Source organism: Hippoglossus hippoglossus, chromosome 20, assembly GCF_009819705.1.
Source record: "Hippoglossus hippoglossus isolate fHipHip1 chromosome 20, fHipHip1.pri, whole genome shotgun sequence".
Taxonomy (NCBI): domain Eukaryota; kingdom Metazoa; phylum Chordata; class Actinopteri; order Pleuronectiformes; family Pleuronectidae; genus Hippoglossus; species Hippoglossus hippoglossus.
In genome coordinates this window covers 15,577,030-15,595,011 of record NC_047170.1, presented here as the reverse complement: position 1 = coordinate 15,595,011, position 17,982 = coordinate 15,577,030, and the positions used below count along the sequence as shown (strand labels likewise).

General features: G+C 44.6%; 1 protein-coding gene across 25 annotated transcripts in view; it reads right to left on the bottom strand.

The window, feature by feature from the left end:
• Window positions 1–17,982, bottom strand: part of scrib (scribble planar cell polarity protein) — a 57,546-nt gene that overhangs the window by 29,732 nt on the left and 9,832 nt on the right. For all 25 annotated transcript variants that reach the window (XM_034572354.1, XM_034572332.1, XM_034572331.1 and 22 more), the window contains exons 2-6: window positions 3,480–3,597; window positions 2,484–2,562; window positions 1,443–1,532; window positions 785–841; window positions 451–514 (exon numbers count right to left, since the gene is read on the bottom strand). In XM_034572354.1, coding sequence (XP_034428245.1) covers window positions 451–514; window positions 785–841; window positions 1,443–1,532; window positions 2,484–2,562; window positions 3,480–3,597 — 408 coding nt within the window. The remainder of the gene's footprint in view (window positions 1–450; window positions 515–784; window positions 842–1,442; window positions 1,533–2,483; window positions 2,563–3,479; window positions 3,598–17,982) is intronic.

The window sequence follows — 17,982 nt, the reverse complement described above, 5'->3', positions numbered from 1 at the left end:
TAAGTGAAATTACGGAGACTGTCAGTGACGCGGTGGCTTATGTCAGACATGCCAGGCAGGCAAAGGTTTGATCATGATGTCAAGTGTTTGCTCAGTCCCCGCCCCTGTCAGGGCATTGGGCATTAGGCATTGTTTACCCTGTTCTATTGAGACAGGTGGGTGTTCCCAGGTTAAATGCAGCGCTCACCCCGGGGTACAGTGCAGGCCTCAGGTGTGACAGACCGGCTCTGCTGTGGTATGCACGGTCAACATGGTTTGGATCATAATTACAGTCGTGGGAATGTGAGGAGGATATTTGTGACACGTGTCGTTCAGTGCGTGTCACTAACTAACAGTGCAAATATAACATTTGTTATTTTAAGACACAACTAGAGTTCATTGAGCACTTGAGGGCAGAATGAGTCATCTACTGTGTATCATGGGATTAAACAAGATGAGTTGTTCACACACCAAAACTTCCAGTTCATTGCTGCCCAGGTCCAGTTGTTCCAGTTTCACCAGGAATGAGAGTGACCTGAACACACACACACACACACACAAAAATAGCACAAGTGGTAAGTCACACAAATATGCACCCTGCAACAACAAAGGGTAAAGCTTTGCATATGACTACAAGATACCAACCACTCACGCTACTTAATTTGCATTGAGAGACATGTTGTCCAAAGAGTTAGTGTTCATGAGGAACATGATGCTGATGTGAACAGCAAATCTAACAGTGGAGATGATGAGGAACGAGATAAGACACTAAGCTCAGTACATGAATACTTAAGATGACACTTACGAGGGCAGAGACTTCAGCAGGTTCTCCCTGAGCTCCAACGTCACCAGGTTGGCCAGGCTGCGAGAGGAGGTAAGAGGGGTAAAGAAGAGGGGTAGAGGTTGGCAGGCGTCGGGAAGAGAGGTGGGGTGGGGGGGGGGGAGAGGACAGGCAGGTTGGTTAGTCAGATGGCAGGTCTGTTTGTCTGGGGTGCCTGGCACAGTGAGGGGCTCTTCCATCTGTCTGAACGCAACAGTGGCCCGGAGCCCAGCTGCCTCAGAGCCCACTTGACAACAGAATTACACTCCGAGGGAAATCTGCTCAGTTTTCTGATGCTTCAAGGCTCCATGTGTGTCCGAGATCTTCAGTCGGTAGCATTTATCCAAGTAACGTTTTCAAATTGTTTGTTTTACCCAAAATCACAAAGATATTTAACAAACAGCCACAGAAAACTCACATTTGTAGGTATTTTTCCTTGACAAATAACTTCTGCTACCTTCCCAAGTATTTATAATCATATATTCTAAACTATGCAGGAGTAGAGTTGGAAAATTGATGCGATAAAACATTTTTACTGGTATAAAAAATGTATAACTGTTGAAATAGAAGAGCACATTTCATCTTCTTCAATATTATTTCACATCAAATTTTCTACTATGAGCTGTTGTGCACATTTACATACTTTCCAATGTCGTTGGGCAGCGCCTGCAATGACACATCGTTGAGTGCCAAGTGAGCCAGCGCTCGGAGTTGAGTGAAACCATCTGGCAATCTGAGGGAGAAAGACAGGAGGGGACATTAGTGGAGAGTGTGTCTCTTAGGTCTCTGTTGTACAACGCATGGGGTCCCTTGACTCACACACACACACACACACTAAAGGCCCTTTAGATAACCCCCTTTATCTAAGTATTCACAAACAAAGCTTTTGTCACTGGTTCCATTGCTTTTCCTATATGCTAACTTGGACATTAACTGCAAGATACTGGTTTCCTGATTAGTTTGTAAAGGTACTTAATGTCATTCACAGCCATGCTTGTAAAGAGAGCACATCATCACACGAGGCTTGATCTCCTCCAGGCTTTTGTTCTGTACGATGAATAATTCTCAGCCTGGAAACCAGACCAATCAATGAGCTCATATTTATTCACTCTCACAGATGGTTCTGGCCCGACTCCCATTCAGACCGGTTTCCATCCGTCCCTCCAGAAACTGGCCGGGCAGTTATCTTAAAATCGGGCAGGTTTCACAGAACTGACGGACAAAGTACCGCCTGAAGTCGCCGAAGCATTTTTGTCGGTGGAATCTGCTATGAGACAGTATTAAATAAACTGGACAGAACATTATCTCCTGCTATGTGCTTTGTCATGCGTTTAATTGTTTTGATTGGTCGTAGGTCTGTTCCATGACCTTTGATAACGCACGTTGGAAATGAGAGGTTTCAGACCCATTCACATCTATTACTACTTCTTAGCATCTGAATGATTTCCAATGCAGTTACAAACCAGGATGAAACGCAGACTGTACATTCAAACAAGTACGATTCACTCGCTGCACATTTAAAATTGGAACGTAAAGTAATTAAAGCAGGCAAACAACAACTTTCAATGCTTTGTTTAATTTTTCAGGCCAGTGCTGCGTCTCTCCTCCTGGTTCTTTCCGTGCAAGCACAACATTTTCTCCCAGTGTTGATGAACGGAGCGATGGGCCGTTCCAATCCACTTACCTGGAGAGGGGATTTCCACTGAAGTCTGCGATCTCTAAGGCCCTGCAAAACTTTATGCTCTCGGGGATCTCAGGAATTTCTGCAGGAGAAAAGAGGAGGTGGGGGCAGAGTCAGCACCATGAACACACAGATGAGGAAAGAAAGGGGTCGCATTCTATAGACCGAATCATTTTAAGTTCTTTGTAATCACAACCAGATGGCAAAAGCAGAGAAAAGAGAGAGAACGGAAAAGTAAAATGAGAGACAGAAGTGAAAGTTGTTCTAGGGAGGATTGTGTTCAAAGTTTGAAGTGACATCTTTATTTTTCCTCAATCAAGTAAAAATTTGCCTTAATTAAAATTTTACAGTTCATTTCTAAGTCTGTGCATTAACACATAACTTAAAATGATAAAGGGTTTAAGGCGATGATTAAGATGAACTCTTTCCTGCACATATACAAGGCACAGGTGGAAAAATGACCCACTGGTCTGACCAGGAAAAGCACTTATACCACTGGACCCTGCAGGTGCACGTTAAGAAATCCCTACTGAGCCAATGACACTCATCTGGCTCGGCGTGGTCCTGCAGCAGGAGCAGGAACGCAGACAGGCAGACAGGCAGACAGATGGGAAAGGCCCTTACAGGCCAGTGCACACCGCTCTCACAGCACCTGGTGCAGTGTGGAGCAGAGCAGATGTCTCATATCTACCACACAGGCTCTTCCTGCCTCAGTGTGTTTGTGTGCAGCATGCAAGGACAAAGAGAGGGCAGGATATGTGTGTGTATTATAGATGATGAGTAGCAGATAATAATATATGCAGGCGTTACTGGAATGGGTTTTTTCTTACATCTCTGTGACATTTATAACTAAGGGCACAGTTGGCTTGTGGGCGCTTCATGGAGATTAAGCACCATTTTGATTGTCTTATAGATGTGAATCCAGGGCAGGGAGATTTATTCAATAACCACTTGTGATCAGATTTCACTTCCCTGCTCTATATGCATGTATTTATGTACCGTTTCTGGAGATGTCCAGTTCCACCAGCTGCATGAAGTTGGCCACCTCAGGTGGTAGCCTCTGGATCTCATTGTCACTCAGGCCAAGCTTCCGTAGGTTCAGTAGTCTGAAGAAAGGCTGCAGACACAAATAATGAAAGTTAGTTGAAACAGAAGCACCAGTAATTTTGCTTCTTCATCTATCAAATCACATAGTGAAAAGTGCACATCATAAATTCATATAGTTGCTGATTGTTTTCCTTATCATACCTGTAATTAAACACACAAAAACATTCTGTATATTCAAAGAGGCTCCTACTCCAGAGCCGCTTTTTAAAACATCTCATCCCCATATTCCCCAAAACTCCTCCTTGCTGTGGCCAAGCCAACCGAACAAAGCGTCTTTCGAGAGGAGCGCTGAGGAGAGTGCTGCGGCTGTGGCCATGCCAAGTGCTTTCACAAGAGCCTGGTTGTTGAACAGGGCAGCTTTCAGAAACATTCCTCTGCCAGCAGCGCTGCGTGCGTCCGTGTGTCATCTGTGGTTCAGATTGACAGACAAGACAGGCTAGCAGGGAACAGCAAGCGCAACAGGCCCAAACTATGCAGTTATTAACCCCTCAATCAGTCCCTGGTCCTGCAGGCAACAGAGGAGCCACTGTCCGCTCTGTGAAACACCACTTCACTTCTCAGACGGTGGGATGGAAGACTTGACGAACTTGCTTTTTGGGTAGGAATTTGTTTAAACTCATTAATCAGGGATGCTTTCGGAATGCAGACGTCAGCGAGCTTGTGGCCTAAACGTTAATTCAAGTTAAACTGCTGTCAGCAAAGTCCAGCGCTGAAAACATCCTGTGTTCAAGTTTTATTTGTCATATGCAAGTTAACACAGGGTCAACGGTACAATGAAAGGTGTCGGACAAGGAGAAACCCGTCCGCTCAGCAGTGCAATAGTTAAATTAAAATAAAAGCAAGGTAGAAAGAGCCGACTATAAAAAAAAGTCAAATACAATGTGTGTCAATAAAGGTGAAGATGAATATGCTTAATTGGAATATCCAGACAATTCCAAAGCTCCTCCTACTTCAATGGGATTTATGTTTTAAAAATGTTGCACTGTTAAGGCTCGTGTTGAGATACGAAAACAGAAACAGGCGAAGCTTTTTGTTTGTACTCGTGTCACGATCACGTCATACATATTTGTGCAAGACTCCTGATGCAGAACAAATAGACAAAACAAAGCAGTACCACAAAAAATCATGAGGGGGGGGGCCAATGGTTCAAGCGAGATGCCCGTAGGACACGAGGACAACATTTCAACAATGGCGGATCATTTGAGGAGAGAATTTGCGAGTTTTACATCATTTTTCTTTTGCATCATTACATCCTTCTCCACCGACGCCGTGTTTGTTGTCAGAAACTCTGGACTCTGTGCCGCACTCTAGTGGAAGTATTGCTAAACAACCATGCAAACATTAAGGACGCACGGAAGTATGAGCAGTAACGGTTACGTTGTTTGAAACTGGCATTTTTGTTTTCGTACGTAAAAGGAGGCATAAATGAGCCTTTACACCCCCGTGTACTAACTGTTGTAAATCAGATAACACGAAACCTTCTTTGGTGTTTACTGTCAGGTTTATACTCGACAGACGTGCAACACACACACACACACACACACACTACAGCATTTCTGGGAGACAGCTCGACAATTACGCCGCCAAAAGAACTGCAGCACTTCAGCGCCATTCTGTTCCTCGATGAAAGACACTTCCTGCTCTTGACTAGTTTTGTGTATGTGGCTACAAACAAGACTGTTTTTCCCCCCAGAATCTGTCTAGGTTTTGCCTGTACTTTCGAAAAACAGAAACAAATTCCCAGAATGAGTTTAGTACTTCACACTGCGACCCCATCTCACGGAGGGAGAAGTGGGAGGAGGAGTGAGGAGATAAAAACACAGGAAAGGACACAGCCAGAGAGAGACAAAGAGGGTGTTGGCCCACCGAGTAGCAGGTGACAGGTATCAGGTGGCAGGAATAGGAAACAGGAGCGGAGGACAAACATGTGATCAGGCCAAGCCCAGATGGGAGCCAGCCCCCGGAATAGGAGAACAGGTGACATTCAGAAAGAGAGAGCTACTCAGGCCGGGGCTGCTGGGATACAACTCTCAGAATGAGCAGCGTTGACAATTGTACGATACGATTCTAACTCCCCAAAAAAAGTCTGCCTCAGCTGGGAAATAACTCTTACACCGAAGCACGAGAAGCCATTTTACCGCCGACACACAATAGGCAATTCTTCCGCTCAGGCAAAAGCAATCAGCCAATAAAAGCGTCTGCATCGGAGCATTCCTCCCCACTTTTGATATCGTCCAGAGCTCCAATGGCGATGAGGGAGAGCCACACAGTAATGCAATCATGCCTGTGAACAAGTAATTACGAACACTCACAAAGATGGCCATTCACTCCTGAGTGGCCGCTCGTTCAAGCTCGCCAGTGCTTTTTCTCGGAAACAACTGTGAAGCTGTACCCAGCAGTCGTCTGTTTCCGAGAAACGGCCACATGCCAAATAACATACTGACGTTCTTCGTGTGTAACATGTAATAAATCTGTTCTTTGTGTTCCACCGCTTTCAGGACAGTCGATAAGTGCTATTTATATCAATGAAACTGGATCTGACTTCCCTGCTGCTTCCTACTGACTGATGCACTTTCAAATTAAACAGGAGCCAAAAGGTGTTATAGAAATCAATAGGAGGTCAATTGGAATAACAAGCGGGAGCAGAGGGATTTAGTGTACCGCCGTCTCTTCATCTATTACCTCTTACACCAAAATTAGTGGGTATATGTGCAGGTTTTTTTAAATACTGGAAAAAGCACCAGTACAGGAGTTTGCATTTCTATTTTCTTTTCCCTGGATAATGTCAGGTCAGAAAAGGTTCAGCGCCAGCGTCTACATTGACAAAATAAAGAAGAAACTAGTGCCGTCACCAGGGGGCCATGCTGTGGTCACCGCCGAACGAAGCTAATAAAAACCGGGGTCTATGATTGTGTCCGTGCCTGCAGACAAAAGCCAGATGTTAGTGGTTTTTTTGACCAGTGGAAAAGGGGGATTGTGTTTCCTATACAACTTTGCAAGTGGGATGTTTTTATGAGGGACATGCGAGAGTTGTTTGGTTAATGAGGGAGTGAAGCTGTGAACAGGAGGGTTCAGCGCGGCGGAGTGGGAAGGGAGAGGGTAAATGATCGTCGTGTCAGCAGAGGGCAGCGTGGGGTCTCAGAGCACTTACAGTAAATATATATCAAACCATTCACCACTTAGACCACACCACAAACATCCATGAGAGTACTACGCACACATTTTCTGGGGCATTTTAATCAAAGTCCTTTTGCCAAATCAATACTGCTCAGAATTAAAAAGCATTTACTGTCAAATTACAGCATTAGAGGCAATCGTCAAAACTGGAAATCAACACTAGCCATGTGCTAACTGTTGATAAATCTGTCAAATCTGTGCAGCAGCCTTTGTTTGACGGAGTTTGTACATATATAAGAGACACTTGGGAAGTTAAAACATCTTCATGCCATGTTTCCTCTTAAACAGCTTTGAATTCCAGGGGAAAATGTAGACGACAAATCACATTAATGGTGGTAAGGACAGCGATGAGAGCAGACACAGCTGCACTGATTCAGACTGTGATAGAGTTTCACACAGAGGGAGGATCGGGTCTGTGCAGCATCCAGTGTGGCCAACTCCAGCCAGTGTGGAAAGGGTTCTGTGGTGCGGGCGTTTATTAGAAATATCCCCATTTATTATACAGTGAGGGAAGCCCAGTCACCCACGAGCAACCTGTGACAGAGAGGAGTCTGTTTGTGTGTGTGTGTGAGGCAAAAGACACGATGCACTTCAGTGTGTGTGTGTGTGTGTGTGTGTGTGTGTGTGTGTGTGTGTGTGTGTGTGTGTGTGTGTGTGTGTGTGTGTGTGTGTGTGAGGCAAAAGACACGATGCACTTCAGTGTGTGTGTGTGTGTCGGACAGTTGTGAAATAACTACTTTGTCTTATCTGCATCCTCCGGCTTGAGCGTGTACATGTGCGGTTGTGTCCGTGTGTGTGTGTTTGTGTGTCTGCAAGCTTGTACTTATTGCAAACGTGTCAAATCACTGGAGAGAAGACCCGGTGCTGTAGGTCTTCAAATCAGCACACACCACTGTTTGTAGTCTCACTTTTACTTTGGTTAAAGTTGCCAGGAACCCTGGCTACAGTCGTAGGACTCAGCATGTGTGCGCCTGGGGGATACGGCGGTAAGTTAACATGCATATTTGTGTGTTCATGTGTTTCAGCGGCACTTGGTGTTAATGAGATTGTTTATGTGCGTTGGAAGACGCAACGAACGCAAATAACTCGAGAAAAATTTACAAAAATGTGACTGCGAAAGATATAAAATTAAAATATGCATGCTTTTGGGAAACGTGTGATTAAACTGTATGTTGTGTATGCGTTCCACTGTAGATGCAGTGAGCTGAAGCCTGATGTTCACAGAGGCTGCAGTGTTCCAGTCAAGTGACTCCATTTAGCTTATAAGGTTTCCCTCCAATCATGCATCAGACTGCAGACCGAGCAGGCTCTTCCTGCTTTGCACACACACACACGCCCCCCCCCACACACGAACAAATAACTTTACTTTATAACAATTCTATACATACTCAGCATTTTCTTTTCTTTTTTTCTTTTGTCTACCTCATTCGGATTTGCCTGCTGCTGTAACAACTGAATTTCCCCCGGTGTGTGGATCAATAAAGTTTTATTTTATCTTATCTAATTCCAACCTTCCACTTATAGGGAGTATCCAGTGTGCAGGAGACCGTAGAGAAACTCCAGACAACGAACTCCATGTTTGTCCTAAATCAACAACCTGAGGCCAAGTTCATTGTTTAAAACACAACAGTGTAAATATCCATGAAAATGACTTATTTCTGACGGAAGAAGGGGAGTTTGTATAACTTCTGTACAGGCATAAAGACTTGGTATTAAAGTGAAACTAAAAAATGGAGCTGAACCAACTCGATCAGGTCTCAGCTCGCCTAGGCATTTAATCCATGGACCCACTCATCTCACTTTCATCATCTGAGCTGGCAACATTTACAGCAACATACCATCAATGAACTGCTCTGATATTCTTTCCTCATTTTTTTCCATTTTACTCTTGCACACTTCCTCTCCTCTGTAAGTCCTCTGGAATTCCTATTCACACATTCCGGAGCCTCTTAATCTTTTGCCAAATCTGCCCCTGTCTCCAGCCTAGTCCTCATGTCCCCACTCTTCCCAATATCCATTCCCCCCACAATGCCCACACAAACTACACACACACTACTGGGGGTGAGGGGCTCAAAGAGCGGGGAGGGGAGGGCACATGCTTTTGTCCTGGCCTGGACTCTTTCAGTGTCCGGGCAAATAAAAAGCAGAGAGGATTTGGTTGACTGAGTAACTTGGTCGGCCACTCGAATGGTGAGCCTCATTACAGCCCACTCGTTTCTATAGATAGCAGCAGACATTGTTGTGGCGTAAACTCAGTACATGAATGGCCACGGACACAAGACAGCTCCAGCGTTAGGTGGCTGTGCATTCAGGAATCAGTCCTCCTCATCTTACTAAATCCAATATCTCCCGTGCAGAGTTATTTGAAACTAAAAGCACATGCACCAGCATGACTGCAAGCGCAGTCATTTCAAGGCCAATGCTAATGGAGCAACGTGGGCTGAAGTTGCTCGGTTGCTTGGCCAAAGCTTCCCCCCTCCCCCCACAGTGCACTGTTTGAAACCAAGAGTTCCCAAAACCTCTACACATGAATGACACCCTAACTGGTCCTCTCCCCCTCTTCTTTCCCACTGCTCCACCTCCTCCCTGGGTTCTCTCAATTTTCCTTGGCAGAAGGACAAAGGCCAAGCAGCAGCACCACACAGGGCTGTCAGTCACAGGCTAGCCCCCGCTGCCCCCGGCCCTGCAGCCAGGCCAGGGGATTCCTCCATTGTCCAAAAGGGTACCGCGGAGAAGAGGCAGAAAGGGAGAGGGCTGGAAATGAAGGGATGAAGACTTGAGAGAGGAAAGTGGCAAAGGATAACAAAAAGGCAGGGATGACTAAGAAGGATAGAGCAGGGGAGTGAACAGTGCCGAGAAGAAAAGGAAGCTTGTGTGCGAAGTAGAGAAGAGGGAGCTGCGAGAAAGGGAGTGACACTAGACCACTAATGAAGAATGGAGGGTAAACAATGGTCTCCCACAGTGCTCTGGACACATCACTCCACTAATGGGGACAGAGACTTAAACCACTGACCAACAAATTATCTCAACTCACTGCCCTTTTCCCTGATAGATGAATAATGTAATTTATGAACCAAAAACATCCAACAAATCAACAGACTGTCATTAATGTGGTTTTGTCTGGTGCACGGAGCCTCATGGTGTTGAAGACAATGCAGCTTATCAGAAAACCCACTCACTAGTGATGCGCGGGTCAAGGTTATTTTATTTCCCGCAGTCACCCGACAAATTATGAGAGGGAATCTGCAAAAATATGCCTAATCCAAGACCAGAACCTGTGCTATAAAGTGCAATTTCTGCCATATTGTTATCAGTTACCTCTTCGTTCTGATTAAAAACAAAGGTTTCTGCAGTGATCTGTTAATTATAGTTTGGCTACAAAGAGGTGAGATAGACGTAGGTGTCCTTATATTGTCCTAAGGGTGTAGACAGCTGGTACACAAGAGAACGGAGGGGGCTCAGTGTTTTAGTTATTTGTACCAGAATCTTGAATGTTGCTTTGTCGTTTTGTTTTTAACCGTCACCCTCTCAATACTTTCTACTTCCACCACACCATCTACCCACAACCATAAACCTAAATTCCTCCTCCTCCTCCTCCACCCACAATCTCCCTCGTCTGCTTGTATAGCAGGTGTGTGCATTCGAGAGATAAAGAATAAAAAGAAACAACTAAATCCACAAACACTGCAGCAGCACACAGTGCCGAGTGTCATGCGTGTTTCATTTAAGACGGCACAGCTAATTCTATTTGCTTAATCAAATATCCTTGCACACAATATATAAGTACTGTGTGTTCATGTTTTTGGACGCCCATTTATTTGTGTGTGTGCCATTATAAAAAGGCATGCATTCACTTTTTGTGTATAACTTAAGTGGCGCTTTCAGTCTCGACCACATTATCCGGCCCCAGTCCCCCCCGGGCTGAGCGGGCCACACAGAGAGGTGGGCGTGGTAAAACCAGCGTGACTGACAGCCTCACAAGCTTCCATCTACTTACACCTGTCCTGGTGACTTTGATCAGTGCCGAGATCAAACGCAGCCCGAAGTCAGGCCCAGTAACGCCTGAGCCTCCCGCACCACATTAGCGGTTTTGAACTTTAGTAGCCAAGATACGCTGAGACAATAAGACAGATAAAGGTTGTAGCTAACAATAAAAAAAACTAACCACTGATGATACAAACCAAATTTTAATGCTGGTGTTACAAACCGGTTTTATCATTATCTTTGACAAATAAAACTGTCCAAACCACATATTTTTTATAAGCTGGAGAAAGACTCGACAGTTCAGCCTGTTGAACAACTAATCAACTAATAGTTGCAGCTTTAAAATTGTACTCTGTTGTTCTGTCTACCCTCCGGACATCCGGTGCTTTGCTGTGGGTTCTCTTCAGTGAGGATGTGTCAGGACAGGTTCTGAGGAATGGATAAATGGCCCCGGCTGAAGGGGTTTGGGCCTGCGGCTGTGCACACGTACAGTTAATGTGTTTACATGATTGTGTGTATGTGAGTGAACTTGTGTGTTTATGCCTGCTGCCTCACAGCACCATTGCCTGTATAAACAGGGGGACATGGGGAAGGATGTCGTTGAAGAAAACGAGAACAACCCAGGGGAAAGAGGGAACCACGAGAACTCGAGCACAGCCTGACGGTGTTTCCACTGAGCCACTGTTGGTGCAAAATGCGGTTCCAAAATCAACATGGTTAATAAACCACCACAATGACTTTTCCCCCCTTTGCCTCCTAGAGTTTTTGTTGAGTTAACAAAACACTGTTTAGGTTTCAGCAAATCCTGTCTGAATTCAGCCAAGTGTGCAACCAGGAGCGGCCCTCTCCTACATCCATATATACAATGTCAGCATAAAGAAAGAGAGCCTGAATCACACTTTCTCTCTGGTGATGTAGACTCCAGAGAGCTAAAGGAGGAAGATTGAGTGAACAGGTGGACAGGACATTGTGTGGCTAAGAGGTTCCTCTACTCAAGAATATACATGGCTACAGAAAAAACCTCTGTGACACATGAACATGAACCACAAACCTCTTTACTATACGTCCCCATTTTGTCTAGTGGAAAAACATAATTAAAGGTTGAGGCAGTTTTCTATACGTATAAATGTTTAAGTGCACAGAATTATATTTAACCCCTAAATGTATAGTAATGGTAAAGCATGTGGCATATGGAACTCCTCCCCTACCAAGAATGGTGAATGGTTGGTGCAGTAAAGAGATTTCCAGTCACAGCATTTTAAGAATAGACGGGTAATCTGTCTGCCGTTGCCATATTGGTGGGCTAATCACTGCTTTGGTTTCTAAAACTGTCACAGTGATAGAAAAGCTTGCACCACCAGCTCTGGGACACCGCGACTACAACTTGATTAACACAAACTCTCAGTGAGAGAGTGAGAGAGAGAGAGAGTGAGAGAGTTAGCACCGACTCCCAGTACAGATTTGCAATCCAAACCAAATTCAAAGCAGCAGCTGAGCTGAAAGCCTTGAACTTGATCTTTCCCAAGCTCTCACACCTGCCCACAGTTTCCACGTTTCAGATTTCACACAGCCTCTCATCCACTTGACAATCAGAACACTTAAGTATAATCAATACTTTTGTTATTGACAGCAATCTACATTAGAGAAAACCGGAAACAATATAACAAAGTAAAACTACAAACTGAGCTACAAGCTTGGGAGTGAGCAAACAGCCGAGTGCTGGGAGGTTTCTGTGGTGATGAACCAAACTTTATGCCTCTGTCCAAAGAGGGTGCGGCATTAATCAACACCAGCACTGCCTGGAAATGTAAATGAGGACTGGTCCTGCAGGTGGCTGCAAAGTCCCCGAGCAAAACACGGCCGCATACTGAAGACAAAGAGATCAGCCCAAGTTTTGTGAGCAGCAATTATTTGTCAATGTATTAATGGCCAATGAAGTGCACACTGCTCCCATTCAGGCTTTGCTGTTTAGTTAAGCTAATGGCCTGAGATTCTCCAGCTATGTGCTCATCCAGCAGGAATGAAGGAGTACACAGGGAAATCAGAAACTGTGGAGGAGACCCTCCACCTCCACTCACACTCTCTGACTTCATCACACGCGTTCTCATTCTCTTTCTGTGTTCCCACAAACATGAGACAAAAGCAGAAGCTCCATTGTTTATAGTCCACAGAGGACGTTGGGCTCTTTCCTGGATGGGAAGGTTCCGGTATGTGCTGCCTGCCTGCCAGCTCTCAGTCTGTCCCACGGTGGAGCCATGCTGCAGGGGATCAACGCAGCAACCAGAGCCCCTGGCGCTGCATTACCCGGGTGTTGTATATACAAGGACTTTTCTGGCTGGTTAACGTAGAGTCGGCCCATATTGTAAATAAAAACACTAGTAACAGTAAGAGCTTCAGAAGATATGCACACATACAGAAACATGCAGTCAAACAAAGACGGTGCTGAGGAGCTTTACGTACTTAAGAATTTAACCTCATATCTCATATCCAGACTCTTAGAGAGAAAAAGACGATCTGGTCACCATGTACAATTTTATTCAGTTTCAGGAGTCTCTCTACTCATGCTGTTTAACAAGTAAACAGCTAAGTGGGTACAGAATATTATCAAAGCTTCCCGCAGCTACTTGACATATTTTACCACAGGGACAACGTTGAGAATTACACCGTTAAAAAAAACGTACTAAAAGTTCTTGTGTATCATGATTGCACCAGCAGCCTCACTACAATTGATTCATTGTGTGTGACCAGGTTGGGGCCTCCCTCTCAGGATCGTGTGGCTCAGTGTCTTCTAGTAACGGTCTTGGTATTCTCTCTCTCTCTCTCTCTCTCTCTCTTGCAACGGGCATTTCACACAGGTCTCACTCTCACTTCACATTTCTCTCTCAGGAATGTTCCCTGACCATTTGAAAGTGACATGGAAACAGACAGCATCCAAATCCCAAGTCTATCCCATGCATATTTAAGGTCAACTGACATTTTGTGATCAAATTAAGAGAATTTTAATTCAAAGCTGCTAAAAGGGAAGATTTTAGCCAAACCTGAAAGGTGCTGGACAGGGGCTCTGAAAACCATAAGACAAGAACCTTCCACACACCAGTTGAAGCTCACACAAAGTTTTAATTACTTCCCTCTAAAAAAAAAAAAAAAAAAAAAAAGGGCCTGTGATTAAAAATCTACATGGGATGGAATTAAAAGTTTGTGACATTTCTTGTCTTCTTGCCAATATCACCCCCCACATTCTTAAATCAAATTGTGTGTAGACGGGTGGTCACATGAATTAATTTGCATATTTATGACTCATCCACAGGGTTGGCCTACAAGTGACCCCATCAGGTGGCATTAGGAGACATGAGCTGACAAACATCTGTCAGTTCTGCCTGGATCCAACAAATCTGGATTACACAAGGACTGCCGCTGTTTTAGAGGGAATGAATTAAAAAGTGTGTGTCACCAAAGCAAGAAATTCCGTTAAGCTACTTAATTTACTGTATGTAGTGAGTCTTTAAATGCATGGGTGGTTTGCATAGAATTATATATTTAGGGCTGCGCAAATACACCAAGTTTGGTAAGTGGTCCTAGAGAGAAGCACAAAGTCACCTCTATGTAGTTCACTGCTCTAGTATCCTTGCCCGTGGAAAAATAACTGCTCCACATTAGGTGTTGCTGTGCAGCGTCTCTGCTTTGCTGCTGCTGCTGCTGCGGCTTTTTCAAAGTCCAAGGACAAAGTGTGGCTCTGACACAAGCAGACCTACTCTCTCCCTGCGCTTCTGTACAATATGTAACACTCGGGCAGAGGCCGCCGCTTGTGTTGTAAGCAGATTTGGGACAGTAATGGCTCGGGCCTCTGTGCACAGACGGCAGTACGGTGCATCTGCAGTGACAGGGAAGCCCCACATCTGGTTACTCTCCCTGACAACAGAGTGAATGCACCCCCGCATTAGGCAACCCACTGGCCCTGGGAGATCCATCACCGTGGAGACCAGCATTTGTTCAATGAAGAAGCCGGGGGGGAGCAGAAACCTCCCGAGTGACGCTCGACTGACGATAAAGTGAAAACTGAGCCTCACTTGATTCACACAATGTATCTGCTCAAAGACAGCAAAGCAGTATGTGAACATCTTCGCCTGTATCATCACAAAGTACAGAACAATTTCTGCGTCAATACAATACACAAGAAAGGGCTGCAGCTACTTTGGATTACAAGCCAAACCCCATTAATATGTCACGGAGACAGCATAATTAAAGAGTTGTCTGCACACCCCTCCCACATGCCTCCAGAGAGGATCAACGCCAGAGACCAAAACACTAGTACTAAGCCCACAAGCAAGCACATGCTGATCCGCAGAGGCCATCTGATGCATGCTCTGCTACATGGGTCATGTCATGGACCGGGTTTGTGACGGCAGCTCTAAAAAACACGCTTGTGAGGAACCTGATAAAAACAAAAGATACTTAAATTGTAGTAAAAAGCACAGGCAGCACATGTACTTTTGTCAGGCTGCCATGTTCCTTATTTAACATAGTATGAGGTGACAAGGTCCAACCAAACATGATATACATATCAGTTTTGGGTAGTTCTCGTTTGGCCCTGGGGTTGAAGCTGTTCTTAAATGTGTTTGTCCATATTAAGATGAATCTGAAGCGTGTACCAGAGGGCAGCAGGTCATCAGCTGCTCTGCTGAGTCAGAGTGCTCCAAAGGGAGAAAAAAGAACAATCACGTTCACTGTTGACAGTCAAGCGGTTGCTGGTCATGTCGGTCCGGTCGGTTGCTTTAGACTCCCTGATAACCTCTCTTAAGTTCCCTGAACCCTCACACACAACTGCAGTTGTTTCACCTTCTGTATTTCAGAAAAAAGACGAGGCGAAGTGGAAACATTCCCACTCACGTTTAACCAATTCTGACATTGAGGTTACACATTAGCATAATACAGTTCAGCAAATTCTCATTCTATGCATGTTGTTATGGCAAAGTACAAACACACTCCCACAGCCAAATTAATAAACTGTGACTTCTGACAGTTTCCATAGTTGAATAATAAAACTTGTCTGTGGTCTCTCTGCAGGATAAACTACTTAATGGCATCACTCTTTCCTCAGACATATGTGTGCTGCCAAGTTATGGCTCAGTATCAGTCAGTGTGCATCAAAAAAAAAAAAAATCAAGAAATTACCTTATTGCAAGCAGGCAAAAATATGAATATAAATACACAGGCAGTTGAGTTCTTTTTTGACATTATTTCAGCTCAGCACTGTCACAGTATTCCCATTTGTGTTTTAATGGCCCAGGAGAACACCGGCTGACTTAATTACAACAGTTGAGACTCATATTTAACAAGGAAAGGCTGAAAGTAGGTTTGCTTAGCTTGACAATTCAACTGAAGCAAGATCCCGGCGAATCATGCACGCCTCAGTGTTGGTCTATGTATGGTCCCTGTGTGTGGGCCTCACCAGCACGGGTGTATAAAGTTCAAGTGTACGTGAGGGTGAGAGAGGAGTGAGTGGAGCTTCACGGAGGGCAGGGCAAACTCCTGGAGATTCCAGGCATGCCTGCATTTCCTCGGAAGTCACGTGCTGCAGTGCAAACATGGCTGTGCAGAGTTAACTACACAGAGCACACCAGGCCACTCACCTCTCCCCAAACCTTTCACACGTTTGAGGCAAGCTTTCTCAAAATGCCAGTTATAGAAAGTATCACAACTTGTGAAAATCAGGCATTTTAAATTAAAGAGTAGAAAACGTGCGCCCCTAAGAACAAATGATTTCTATTTTCTGTGCTGCTCCGGGAGAATAAATATTGTTTTTATGAAGTTTGAACTCTCGAAACAACTGCGAGGAAAGAAACGTCTGATGAGAGAATAAAGCAGACAATGAGTTGCATTGTTAAACTGCTCCACTTCCGAAACTTTAAATAACTGACCTTTTCACTGTAGACAATACCCAAAGCATCAACACGCACTGAATGAGTCATCGGATCCATCTGTTGTGTTCTGACCACGTCGACTGATTTAAAAGCCGAGACATCGACACAGGACGAGGTAGAGGAACGAGGTTAACTGCTGAGGAAGCATTTTCACTAATAAAAGGAAAATGGTGAGCAGAAGAATCGAAGTATTCTAGCTGCACTGGAGATGAAAAGATGTGCTCGGGGGGGCTTCTGCCAGGCCGGCTGATGTGCACTCTTGCATGCACACATAGTGGACATGAATTGCTGTCCAATTCTCTTCTCTACAGACCTGTTACTGCTTCGTTTTGTTGTTCATCGCTGCATGAGCATGACACACACATGCGTGCGTACTGCTTTGTTGTCTCTAAAGAACCCTGCTGTGCTTTCTATTGGCCTCTCACGTCTATTCTCTGTCATACACATAAACATTCTCCCATCAGCACTTCTCTGGTAGACGCCTGAAACTGGTCATGTGTCACAGCCCAGACATCAGGCCTGTGTTATATTGTATTCACTCAATAACCAATTAATAGACCATGACCATGGAAATGTTGTTTCCTTATAAATCCTCCCAGACAAGAACTATAGACTTTCCCTCACAAGTATCTCTGCAGTGGAGACTTGAGATGATAATTGATTTTATTGAAACCAATGACATAATAAAATCTGCTTGTTGGTCAGATTCTTATTGTGATTCGCTGAAAAACTCCTGATCATTGTGGAAAAACATAAGTACGTGCATGGAGCTAATTTTATCATAACTCAAAATAATTACCCTCAGTAATGGATGTGTGGCTCATGTGGCGAGCAGTGGCAAAGTCACAAATACACAACATTCCTGAATATTAAGTTCAGTAAGTTACAGCATATTGCTGGTGTTGTCATCCCTACTTTCACACTATCTTTCTTCATGAAACTAAGCCATACTTTAGACCTTAAGCTCCTCTGCGCCATGACTCCTTCTTGTTTCAAGTTTCCAGCAGCATTCACACACACATAGACGCACAGACGCACACAAAGGCCTCAGGTCATTGTTTTGCAATGCACGACTGTAAGAAATACATGCCAGCATCGATTAAGGAACTGATACGCTCCGAGGAACATGATTAAAATAGTTCAGAAAGTATGTACCTGGTTCTCAATTCCCACCACTAATGGAGACGGCTTCATCCAGTAATTCACAAGGTGCCCCAGTTATTTTTCTGTACTTTTACGCAGCTTCAGGGAAATAATTCCAGATTTAACTCATATCTGTCAGTTGGTGCCTGAAGCAGGGATGCAGGAAAGTA